Source organism: Dreissena polymorpha, chromosome 8 (genome assembly GCF_020536995.1).
Source record: "Dreissena polymorpha isolate Duluth1 chromosome 8, UMN_Dpol_1.0, whole genome shotgun sequence".
In the NCBI taxonomy this organism is placed as follows: Eukaryota; Metazoa; Mollusca; class Bivalvia; order Myida; family Dreissenidae; genus Dreissena; species Dreissena polymorpha.
The window spans coordinates 44,266,890-44,280,326 of NC_068362.1; the positions used below are offsets into that span (position 1 = coordinate 44,266,890).

General features: G+C 36.1%; 1 protein-coding gene across 1 annotated transcript in view; it reads right to left on the minus strand.

The window, feature by feature from the left end:
* Nucleotides 1–367: 367 nt before the first annotated feature.
* The window catches only part of LOC127841559 (fumarylacetoacetase-like), a 106,040-nt gene continuing 92,970 nt past the window's right edge, over nt 368–13,437 (minus strand). The window contains exon 10 of the mRNA XM_052370479.1: nt 368–472. Within this exon, the coding sequence (XP_052226439.1) occupies nt 396–472 (77 nt within the window). The 3' untranslated portion in view covers nt 368–395. The remainder of the gene's footprint in view (nt 473–13,437) is intronic.

Sequence of the window (13,437 nt, forward strand, 5' to 3'; positions counted from 1 at the left end):
ATAACAATTTCAGCTCATCTACATATATTAAATGGACAATTGCCCTTCCATTTTACACATTCAAGTTATTTTTAATTTAATTATGATTATTGACTAGAATTCCTTGATTTCCATAACATGCAGTATATCTTTCCCTTTTCCAAGTAAGTGTAACTGCAACAAAATGTTTAATCTTTTTTGTTTAAATTCAATTGTATTGCCATGATTACATTGTATGCAGAGTTTTTAATTTGTTTTCAAACATAAATTTAAGGCAATAAATTGATATTCTCAATTGATATATATCATTGATATATATATATATATATATATGATGTGTTAGTGTATGAAAAAAAGATTCTTTATAGACATTTGTCTTGCTTTAACATCCCATGTTTACTGTAGGGAAGGCTCTTCTACAGTGGGTGTGCGGGTAGAACCTTTCCTACACAGGTACCAAACCCTACCCTGTATCCGTCACCTGTACAGAAGCCTGAAAAAGAAAAAAAGATACAATTTCAATGCTGAAAGACTGGGAATGGACAGAGACGTAGATGTTATCCACATCTCTGGACTGGATAAATCAAATTAAAGGTTATGAAATATTACGACCTCTAGAATATTAACACAAGCAAACAATATGATTATATTATGCAAGTAATGTAGGAATCTTAGAGAATTTGCACCACAGGTTATATGCTGGTACACTTGTAATAATAAGTAGTTCAATTGTTAGTAACGGTTTAATCTTCCATCTTTGGCCAAAGAATTGCAGCAATAAGTTTGATAGTATTTAGTGAAGTAATCCACTCATATTAAAGCATGCAATTGCTTTGTATTTCTGATTGAACCTTTCAACACAAAATTGAAATTCATGAATTAGGGGAGGCAACTATAAAAATTTGATGTGCACAACTAGAATTGCTTTCAAATTTAAGACTCACAACAGTCTACTAGAAAACATTATCACACTTAATTTTCTCACTCTATATTTTTACCATAGCAGTCATCCTAAATATCTCATGGGTGCAACATGAAGTAGATAGCAGAAATTGCAGCATAAAAACAATGGTGGTATTTAATATCAAACAATAAAGCACAGCCTACAGATAGACTACAGAATTTCACCCAAACTCTCAAAATATTTTTCCCCATTTCTTCACTCAAAAACAATTTGGTGCACATTATACATGACTGTAAATAATACTCTATATATTTCTGTATAGGTACCTGTCATGATGACTTCATCCCCATCTTGTAGAAACTTGCGGGTGAGTCCGTTTCCCAGCTCAATAGTCTTGGTTCCTTTCCAGCAGAGTTCCAGCATGCTGCCATAGGAATCCTCAGTCTGTACACACACAAACAGTATTTAGGGGTATTTTTCAATATAAGTGTAGCTGTAAGTTATGCTCGATTGGTCATTGCTGGCTCAGGTACTACTTAAATGTACCCTGGGTACTCTTAAGTATACTTAAGTGTACCTCAGGTATGGAAAATATACTAACTCCTAACTGGCAAATTTAGATTGTACCCGAGTTTTATTCCCACCCAAAATCCGAAGTCGAAAAACTCGCTACGGAATTCGAAACAAAATTCTCCTTGAACAAAAACTGCCTAAAAATGCTTTTTTGATTAGGAGTTAAGATAATATTGAGGCAATTTTACAGAATATTGAGATGAATATTAACATAATTAATTTGAAACAAGCATAACGGGTGCCAGGCTCGGCTGCGGGTTCAGTTTTGAATAAATGAAAGCTTGTTAGAATGTTGTTTTGTTTTGTTTTTATAGAGGTCACAGTGACCTTAACCTTTGAGCCAGTGACCCAAAAAAGGGTGTGGCATGTAGAACTCATCAAGGTGCAGCTACATATGAAGTTTCAAAGTTGTAGGTTGAAGCACTTTGATTTTAGAGCCAATGTTCATAACCTTAACAAAATGTTAAGGTTTTAGCACGACGCGGACGGCGGACGTTGGACGGCGGACGATGAGCTGGCTATGACAATACCTCGGGTTTTCTCCGAAAAACAGCCGAGCTAAAAATTAGCCGACAACAACCAATTTAGCATAAGAATTCCGGGGTACGTTTACGTTACAATATTTTCTGCAGTTACAGTAATTGTTTAAAACTAATTGTTAATAGTTTTTGTTTGCGAAACTTTTATTTTATTTCATTAAACATAGGGTTTGTTTGCCATTCTAAATTCTATATCAGATGTAAATGCCAGACATGAACCTGGCTTAAATGCATAAATGTAGGAAAATAGTGTTACAATTAATATATTAGTTTCCATTCAGAATTTGAGTTAAAACAAGTTAGGAATTACACTCAATTCAGTCTCAAGGAATCGTTTCTGAAACATGAATGGGGAAAAAATTAGTATATCTATGGGAAACAATTTAAGCGTTTAATAAGCTGTAATGCTAGAAACATTCATGAATATCCTGTCAACTTTCAAACTGAACTGACGATACAGTTACCTCCCCTGAGATGGTTCCTGAGCCCATGAGATCTCCAGGGTTGATGTTGCAGCCAGTGACTGTATGGTGGGCTAGCTGCTGCTTCATCGTCCAGTACATGTGCTTGTAGTTGCTGCGGCAGATGGTGGCAGGGGCTGACAACCCATCACCTGAGCACAGGGTTGATGTGTAATTGTGTGATTACCTCTCTTGTGTAATTGATTTAAAGTTAAGGGAAGAATTTGAAGATATCGTTACTTCTTATGAAAAACCGATAACATTTGTTAAATGTGACAGAAACAAGATGCGTTTGTGAAACACAATGTCCCCCTATATGACGTTTGACTTTGAAGGATGACCTTGACCTTGTGAAGGATGACCTTGACCTTTCACCACTCAAAATGTGCAGCTCCATGAGATACACATGCATGCCAAATATCAAGTTGCTATCTTCAATATTGCAAAAGTATTCATAAAATAAGCGATTTGGGCCACATATATTTGACCTCTGACCTTGAAGGATGACCTTGACCTTGACTTTTCACCACTCAAAATGTGCAGCTCCATGAGATGCACATGCATGCCATTTATCAAGTTGCTATCTTCAATATTGCAAAAGTATTTATAAAATAAGCAATATGGGCCACATATATTTGACCTCTGACCTTAAAGGATGACCTTGACCTTGACCTTTTACCACTCAAAATGTGCAGCTCCATGAGATACACATGCATGCCAAATATCAAGTTGCTATCTTCAATATTGCAAAAGTATTCATAAAATGAGCGATTTTGGCCATATATATTTGACCTCTGACCTTGAAGGATGACCTTGACCTTTCACCACTAAAAATGTGCAGCTTCATGAGATACACATGCATGCCAAATATGAAGTTTCTATCTTCAATATAGCAAAAGTTATTTCAAAATGTTAAAGTTGGCGCAAACAGACCAACAGACAGACAAACAGACAGACAGGGCAAAAACAATATGTCCCCCACTACTATAGTGGGGGACATAAAAAAAAGGAATTTATTTTTTCACTAAAAATATTATAATATTCCATGAATGACCAACACTTTTTTCAAAGAAAGACAACACACGGCTGTCTGATTAATGCAGTTGTTTGCATTGGTCCCCTAAGCATCTTAGCCTCAGCTAAGTCTTAGGCACTTGGGTCCAAATGCAGCGTCACATGCAAAAGGACCTAATAAATACATGCACAGAGAGGCACTGCAATAAGTATTTTCAAAGCTTTTTTAATGCAATATTACATTTAACCGAAACTAATAATCAAAATAACAAGAGATGTGTTTGTCAGAAACACAATGCCCCCTAATGGGCCGCTTTTTTTTACCTTTGACCTTGAAGGATGACCTTGACCTTTCACCACTCAAAATGTGCAGCTCCATGAGATAAACATGCATGCCAAATATGAAGTTGCTATGTTGAATATTTAAAAAGTTATTGCAAAACTTTAATGTAAGGTTAAAGTTTTTTGTTGTTTTTTACCTTTGAACTTGAAGGATGACCTTGACCTTTCACCACTCAAAATGTGCAGCTCGATGAGATACACATGCATGCCAAATATCAAGTTGCTATGTTCAATATTTCAAAAGTTATTCTAAAACTTTAACGTAAGGTTTAAGTTTTGATGACAGAATGACGGAATGACAGACAGACAGGCCAAAAACAATATACCCCCGATCTTTCGATCCGGGGGCATAAAAATATCTTGTGTTGAAACAGTTATTTTAAAATAAGAATTTTGACATCTTAAATACCAGAATTAATTCTGATCTTCTAAAAAACATTAGAGAACATTCTGAAGACTCAGACTCCTACATTTAATAGCCACTTCCAAGGCTATATCAAAGTTGTAGTTATCCTCGTGGGTAAGGTAGGGCATAGGTTTGGGATCTTGTGTAGCGTTCGCAACAATGAATGGTTTCAGTGCATCCATGGTAACGACCCAGGGTGACACTGTGGTACCCAGGTTCTTGCCAAGGAAGGGTCCAAGGGGCACATATTCCCACTTCTGTATGTCACGAGCTGAAGGAGAAACATTCAGAAAATATAAAATAATAATAATAACACTTATTTTTGTATATTTCTGTATATATGATTGACCCAGAGTTTGTCCGTAGAAATTCTGAGTGAGCTTTACACAAAATTCTGCATTACTGTTTCAAATATAACAAGAGATGTGTTTATTGCTCCGCTTCGAAATAAAATTTCAATATATCATTTGGCAGATTTTGACATTATCTACCTATAAGCTTATTACTTCCCTTGGATGCCAAATATTAAGTTGCTATCTTCAATATTGCAAAAGTTATCAGAAAAATTTAACCTAGGTTTAAGTTTTGGGACAGAATGACAGACAGACAAACCAGACCAGACCAGACCAGACCAGACCAGACCAGACCAGACAGACAGACAGACAGACAGACAGACAGACAGGCCAGTATTTACCTTTATTGTATGAAAACCTTGATAACTGAAGACAATAGATTTTCATTATTCAGGAGCCACCCAAACAATGGCAATATTTTTGCTGTTGTTTTTCCAAAAGTTCAACCTTTTGAAAAATGAGAGGAATTATATTTTTTAAATTCAAAAGCTACATATTGATTCACATACCGGTTATTTTGCAATGGCTTGTAATCTGAAGTTAAGGATAAGTATTTAATCATATTTAGCCACAATGATAAACTGTTAAATGAAAATCAGCATCTTACCTGACCAGTCGTTCATAAGGACCATTCCAAATATGTAATCATCTGCCTTCTCAATGGGTATGGGCTCCCCAAGTCTTGTAGCACGGCCCGTAAAGAACGCTGTCTCCAGCTCAAAGTCAAACAGCTTGCATGTGCTGAACACTGGTGGCTTGCCTAGAATGCAGGAAGTAATATGCATTAAGTGTCGTCCCATATTAACCTCAGCAATCCGCAAAGGCTTATATGGGACAACACTTAACACCTTAAGTGGATTTTCCTTTAGAAGAGACTTCCTATAAACAAAAAATCAATAAAAGTGGAAAGTGTCATCCCTGATAAGCATGTGCAGACTGCACGGGCCAATCTGGGACAACACTTTACACACATGCATTAACCCTTTACCAAATACGTATTAAGACGCGTTTGTAGTCCCTTAGAAAGTTAAATATAACTTAAGACCTATCTTACAAGATTCAAGGTTTTAACGCTTCATTTCCAACCCCTAGATACCGATGAGCAGCAAACAGCATAAAAACCTGAACAGACTGTAAGTTACTTGCACTGCGAGTTACTCGCAGGCTGTTCTGGTTTTATTCTGTTTGCACATAGACATATATTCACTTGGCTTCTAAGTTGGAAAGGGTTAAGCATGATATACAAAAGACTTACTTTCATCAGGACAGATCTGTCCATTGGGTCTCCTGATGGGTGTACCGGAAACAACAACTGAGGAGGACCTGCCATGGTAACCCACTGGGATGTGAGTCCTGAAGTGAGACAGAACCATAGGTAAAATTTGTATCTATGCATTCAATATATCACCTGAAGTGAGACAGAACCATAGGTTAAATTGTATCTATGCATTCAATATATCACCTGAAGTGAGACAGAACCATAGGTAAAATTTGTATCTATGCATTCAATATATCACCTGAAGTGAGGCAGAACCATGGGTAAAATATGCAGCTATGCATTCAATATATCACCTGACGTGAGACAGAACCATAGGTAAAATATGCAGCTATGCATTCAATTTATCAATCAGTTTCTTTGAATAAGGCTTCAATAGACAATAATGACATAGCCTGAGCCATTCAACTGCAAAATCTGTATTGACCCTTGTGAAAATTATGGTAATGTAAGGAAAATCAAACCTCAGTGTCATGATTTTGATAATGGTTCCTATTCCGATGGTTGTTATAGTACCATAACACTACCAAGCGTTAAACATCAAAGCAACCTTCCGACTGGAAAGATACATACAACAATTTAACATGTAAATACACCAATTATATTTATTTCACTTAAGTAGGTTTTGTCATGCAATGGCTCATTTTAATATATTAGCCGCACCATGTGAAAAGCTGGTTTAATGCATGTGTGTAAAGTGTTGTCCCAGATTAGCCTAAGCAAAGAACACTTTCCGGCTAAACTTAATTTTTACTAAGAAGAGATTTTCTTAAAACGAAAAGTATCATTAAAGTGGAAAGTGTCATCCCTGATTAGATCTGAGACGACACTTTACGCACACGCATTAAACCCCGTTTTCACAGAGCATGGCTCAATATGTATTGAAAACTAGCTGTCAATAACAAACAAGCCAATTTGTTGAATTGATATCCCCCGCCAATATGCTTCTGTTATATTTAACACTCAAAAAAAGCATTTTTTAAAGATACAAAGGGCCATAACTCCTTTATTAACAGATGGTGTAAAATGCCATTTGGCATGCATCATTTTCTTATCCATATATATACTCATACCAAGTTTCAATTAAATCCACCAAAGCACTTCCAAGATATAGCTCCGGACCGACGAACGGACGGAAAGACGGACGGACAACGCCAAAACAATATAACAACAAAAACATACATGAGGATCATTACGATTATCATACTCTATATGACTACTTTGTCATTAAGATTCTATGGGTACCAATTGGGCATGAGGGCATTGTCTTTGCCTCGGAACATGACTCCCACATTGTAGGCGTGGTTCTTAGAGGAGTAGAAGTCTGTGTAGTCTCCAATCTTTGCTGGTATGTGCATTGTGGCGGAAGACTGGGGAACAAGGGCTCTTAAAGTACAAAGTAAATCATGGAATATAAATAAGAATGTGAATATGAGAATGTAATGTTATTGTTATATCATAACATCAATGAAAAAAAAATTGCTGAATGTCATACTTTCAAAACAAGCAAATTGAATATTTTGTGTATAATACAATATGAAGATATACCAGGTATTTGCCAAAACTGCAGTCAGTGGTGTTTTCATTACAACATCTTTCAAATTATAAAGCAGGAATTGAAATAAGGCATTTCCTGTGAACCTAGAGAGTGTAGATATAAGGTCAGGTATGATAGCTTTTTTTAAACAATTAGCCTCAATTTACCTTCCAGTGGATAACGACAAAACCTTAGGAAGATATTGGATACAACCGATAGAAGCTATTGTAATAGGGTTATTAAGACCAGTGAAATGAAACAGCAAGTAATGAGATGAATTTTGTTTAATATAGATTGCAGAATTGCAAATTTTATGGAATGAAATGTGAATATTGTATTTCTTATGGGATTCTTGAGTTCCGTTCTATTTGTTTCTTAAAGAATGTCAACAGTATTAATACACTTAAGCAATGGAAATAATGCTTGAAATTGTAATAATGTACTGTTATCTGATTTATTTAGTTCAAATTACACTTGATGTGTACTGGTACTTAGTTCTGGGCACCTCATTGACTAGGCAACCAAGTACCAAAGATGGTTGCCAATCCAGTCAATCAACCTAGAAAAATAAGTCTATATTCTCTAATCAATTAAATTTTCGAATTTATGTTTAACTTCTGTAAAACAACAAATTATCTACCGGGTAGTAATGTTCATAATAAAATGTTCATACTTTTCTCTGAGGGCATGGTTATCTCGTAGGCCTTGTTCATCTAATGACAGAATTCTCTGCAATGTTTCCCGCGTCTCCTGCCATGCAGGGCGCCCAAGTGCCATAAATGAATTCAAACTTGTCTGAAAATAGTAGATTAAAAGAGAGTCTGAAATCTGTCATGACAAAAAATGTTCAAACATTCTATTCTATTACTCAGCAATCTATATTATAAAGTACATGATGTTGCTTTAATTCTTTAATTAAAATAACTATGCACTGGTAAGCTTAGACATATATTAAACTTTAACTTTTAAGCTGCAGCATGGAAAATGGAAATGCACTTGCATAGTGACCTCCTTGTCTGTGCTCTTCACTCTCTTCAACACTTTCAGTTTTAATGGTATTGTGATTTATCATAAATCTACTGGTGGCTGAGTGTGCCATCCAAGACTAACCACTGTAGACCTTACATGCTGATTCCGAACAATGATATAAATTCTGTCATTATAGTATTATACACAAGTGGGGTTGTGTTACCTCATCGAAGACATGCTGCTGAGTCCTCATGACAGGTCCTTCAAAGAACACTTTGACAACACCCAAATCCGGAATCTGGTCACCAATAGCAACGCCGATTCTAGGCTTGGGCTGAAAACAATATATGAAATGTGAATGAGCCGGTAACCATTAAGAATAGTTTAAATATAATACAGGGAGACTAACTTAAGCATTACTGAGAAACAAAACCCAGACAAGTGTTATACAATATATCATGATAAGAAAAGATATTTACTTTCCATCACTGCCTAGTCTTTCATTGAAATCAAGTGTTAGCTTTTTTAATGCGTGAAATCAAGACTTAAGTTACTTTTTACCATGTGTCTTGTTCTGATTAAAATGGGAATAATACATGTGCGTAAAGTGCCATCCCAGATTAGCCTGTGCAGTCCGCACAGGCTAATCAGGGACGGCACTTTCCGCTTAAACTTGATTTTCGGTAAGAAGGGACTTCCTTCAAACTAAAAATACCATAAAAGCGGACTGCACAGGCTAATCTGGGACGGCACTTTACGCACAAGCATTAAGCCCAGTTTTCTCAGAACAAGACACAAATAATCAGAGTAAGACTTTACTGTTTTTCGCTAAACTATTTTTCTTGTGAATTCTCAGACATGCAGCTTTCCTTCTACAATTAATTACTATAACATTTTGTACAGTTTATTTTGCAATGCTATTTGACCAGAATTATGCCCTCAGTGTTTTTTTCTTTCAAACTTGGGGCCAATTTACAGCCCCATTCCCAATGCAAAAAGTATATATTTTTCCCAAATAAGGCCTCAAAAGTCCCAATCAAAGGTTTCTTCCCCTCACAATTAGTTTTTAGATCTCAACAATTAATTCATCCCCCATCCAGCTCTACAAGTTGAACCTTAGAAAATATATAAACATGTAATATTGAAAACAGGTATCTTCTCAACTTTAAAGTATTTGATAGCAAAAGAACAACTCTAGTTTCCCAATTTTAGTCAAAACACTGCGATATACCCCAATCCAAAGGGACACGGCCCCAAGCCTAAAATGGTAAGAAAACACACTGGCCCCACTTATCTGGTGACACTTCGATCATGTGTTTTTACAACCAGATTAAGAAATAAAAACCTGGGGCAATGTACCATTACATTTGTGTAATGGGGAAATAACTATGTATACCGGTAATTGACAATGGTTTCACAGTTTGACGTGAAACATATATAAAAGCAGGGCCGGATCCAAAGAGGGCTCAACTGGGGGGCACAAACCTTGTTAACAAAACAAATGCGAATAGGGGGGGCGGCAAAATGTATGTGTTCAATAAATGGTCATATATTAATACGTTCATACTTAATATTGGTGCATTCAACATAAAGAATTGAAATAAAATGCTGTGTTTTAAATATGATTATTTTTTATTATAATTCGGATACACTTTCAATTGTTTTGCAAGAAACAAATACACAAAAACTCACACTTTTTAAACTGTATTACAGTAATAAGGCACATTTACAAACAAAACAGTCTCTTTAACTTTACACACGTCCTTTTCCTTAGTATCCAAATAAGACTCCAAAATACAAGGCAGTTTCATTTTTCATGGATTCTTCCTTGCAAATTGTTGGACAATATTACTTAGGTATACCTCGATGTCCCTGTGCACTGACATAAGCCACAGACCAGTGAGTCTTTCTGCCCTCATAGTTGAACGACAACCTGTTTTAACATTCCCTAACGTCGATATGCTCCTTTCGCATTCACAGCTTGTCACTGGAAACGTTGCTGCATTTTTAAATGGTATAAATGTTTGGGAATATTTAGTTATTGCATGCTTTCAATGCAGCACCTTAAGTTGCAGGGGGGGTCATTACCCCACTTAATTCCCCAGCACTCAATGTCGGCCTTAAGTGTTTCAGGTGAAGGGAGGTCATCCATGTAGTAATCCAGACTGTGTTGTCTTGGTGGTCCTCTGATCATCAGTACGCAATGAAAGTTCTGCCGACTCGCTTAAATCTGCCACTGTGGCTCCAATTGGTAGTTTGCTGCCAGCTTTAACTACACTTGAGTTGGTAGGTGAACTTTAACATTTATCGTAATGATGAGATCTGAAAATAAAAGAGAGTGAGAGTTAAGAAATGTGAAATTCAGTGAAATTAACTACGCAAAGTAGGCGTGGGTATGCGGATACTTTGATACCTGATGGCACTTCGATACCAGATCACAACAAAAGCCACGCGCGAGAGGCGAGTTCTTCAAGTTTTTTGCATTTATATTCCGTTCCTTTGGTTTTCAGACAGGTAACATTATTTGGTCGATTAATAGTATAGTACTTCGTATTGGGGAACAAGAACTTCATGGAAAAAGTGGATTATAATTTTAAAAAAAGTAAAATTCCATCGATAATCATCATGAATTCGATGATCAGCAGGTATTTCAACACAATAAAAATATTTGGAAATAAATAAAGAACGTGCCAACTAATCGAAATAAAAGAACAGTATTTCCATTAATGTTACAACATGTTAAATTTTAGTTAACTAACGTATTTAAGGAAAGTCAAATGTTTTAAGAGTCGGATGCCAAATTTTCATGGACACTTCGTTTACCGATCATCTCAAAGACAATGGCACTTCGATTCCAGATTAGTCGACACTTTTTACCAGATATTACACACACTATTTAGTGAATCAGAAATGCAGTGGAATACTGTTATAGTAAGCAGGCAACACATAAAAAGTATGTACTGACGTAAATTAAAAACGAATTATAGAAACATGTTCTAATCCCTTTGGAATATGATGATGACTTTGCATAAATGTGAAAGACACATGAAACTAATTCGATATGTCTGATGTGTACAGTCTGTATGAGTACCCAACAGCTGGATTCGCTTAGTACAGGAGCTTAAAGTTTTTAAAATTACATTAAAAATGTTACTCATCAGACATATCGAAGATGATTATTTAAAATGATTTAACCTCGTGTACTATGTAATTTTTGATTATATTCTTTATAGCGAAACGGCTGATGTAAAGCATGTACATTTATGTCCTAATGAAGGTTCTAAGGCCATTTAATTATATACTAGATAGCGTGCAATGAAACATCACTCTGCTAAAACTGCACTTTAGAGCTAAATTTCAGCAGCGATGCAGGTCCTAAATTCTATTGACTCAAGGCCAGTAAATAAAATCAATGTACTGACAGTACTGGTGTGACGATGCTTTTGAGAGGATGGATATAAAAGCATCAAGTTAAGTTTATCTACATCACCACAATCACCACAATTGTGTATGTTGGTACGAAAAAAAAATTTGGTAAACAAATTTTGCGAAACAAATTTGGGTATGGAAACAAATTTGGGTACGAAAAAAGATTTGGGTACGAAAAAAAATATTTGGGAACAAAAAAAATGGGACCGAAAATTTTGTGGGTACGAACAAAAAATTGGGAATGAAAAAAAAATTGGGTACGAAAAAAAAATGGGGGAACGGGAAAGTAGTACCTGTGGGGAACTTGACCCACACTCGCACATTTTCGGCCCTTTCCGTCAAACATCAGATAAGTTCCTCGAAGGCAATAGTATGAATACACATTTCGAAAGCGGTAATGCGGTCCTACCTACGCGCGTCAAAATGTAAGCGAAATAAGTACACAAGTCTGTCAGGAATGATTGAATTAACGAAGAAAATCGTGTATTGATGTAAGTTTTTTTTTAGAAATGTGCAGAAAATATATTAAACAAGAGCTGTGTTTGTGAAACACAATGCCCCCTGCTGCGCAGCTTTGAAGCCATATACTTTACCTTTGACCTTGACCTTTCACCACTCAAAATGTGCAGCTCCATGACATACACATGCATGCCGAATATGGAGTTGCTATCTTCAATATTGCAAAATTTAACCTTTGACCTTGACCTTGAAGGATGACCTTGACCTTTCACCAATCAATATGTGCAGCTCTATGAGATACGCATGCACGCCAATATTGAAAAAGTTATGGCCAATGTTAAAGTGTTCGGACAGACAGACAGAGGCTTTATATTTGACATTTGACCTTGAATGATGACCTTCACCTTCACCTATCACAACTGAAAATGTGCAGCTCCATGAGATGCACATGTATGCCAAATATCAAGTTGCTATGTTCAATATTAAAAAAGTTATGGCCATTAAAGTTTTCGGACGGACGGACAGACTGACACACTGACTGACTGACTGACAGTTCAACTGATATAGGCCATCCTACCGGGGGCATAAAAAGCAATGGCGATATTTTTCTCAGCCACATAATTGTTTATAGTTTGATGTCGCAAAATGAAAGTGAAAGTAGAACTGCCAAAAATGACAACCTGTCAACGTGTTGTTTTTGCTGGCACGAGAGGGCGATTACACTCAATGTGTTCACATTGTGACCATAGGCTTTGTCAATGACCTTTATAGTATGGGTAGCTTGATATTATTTATTGCTATCATGTAACTGCATGATTGTGTATATGTTTACAATACACATTTAGCATAAATAATGATATAAATATACTGATTGAGCTTATAATAATCTGAGAACTATAGCCAGGTCAATTAAGGACTTAAAATACAATTGTGTGTCCTGATTTCATGAAGAAATGACCATGCATGTCCTAGATTTCAAATTCAAGGCCCTGGTGTGACACATTGGTAGCATTACCGTTAAACTGTTACCAGGCTTATGAATTTAGTTTTTATTGAACTATCTAAGGAAATCTAAATCAGGCACTGATTTTTCTTGTTTTAATACAGTCATAGATCAGTTGTAGCCTCTAAGTAATGACCAATTTTTGCTTACTTGTCACACCCTTAAAACTTTCCACACGTTTATAATAGCAAAT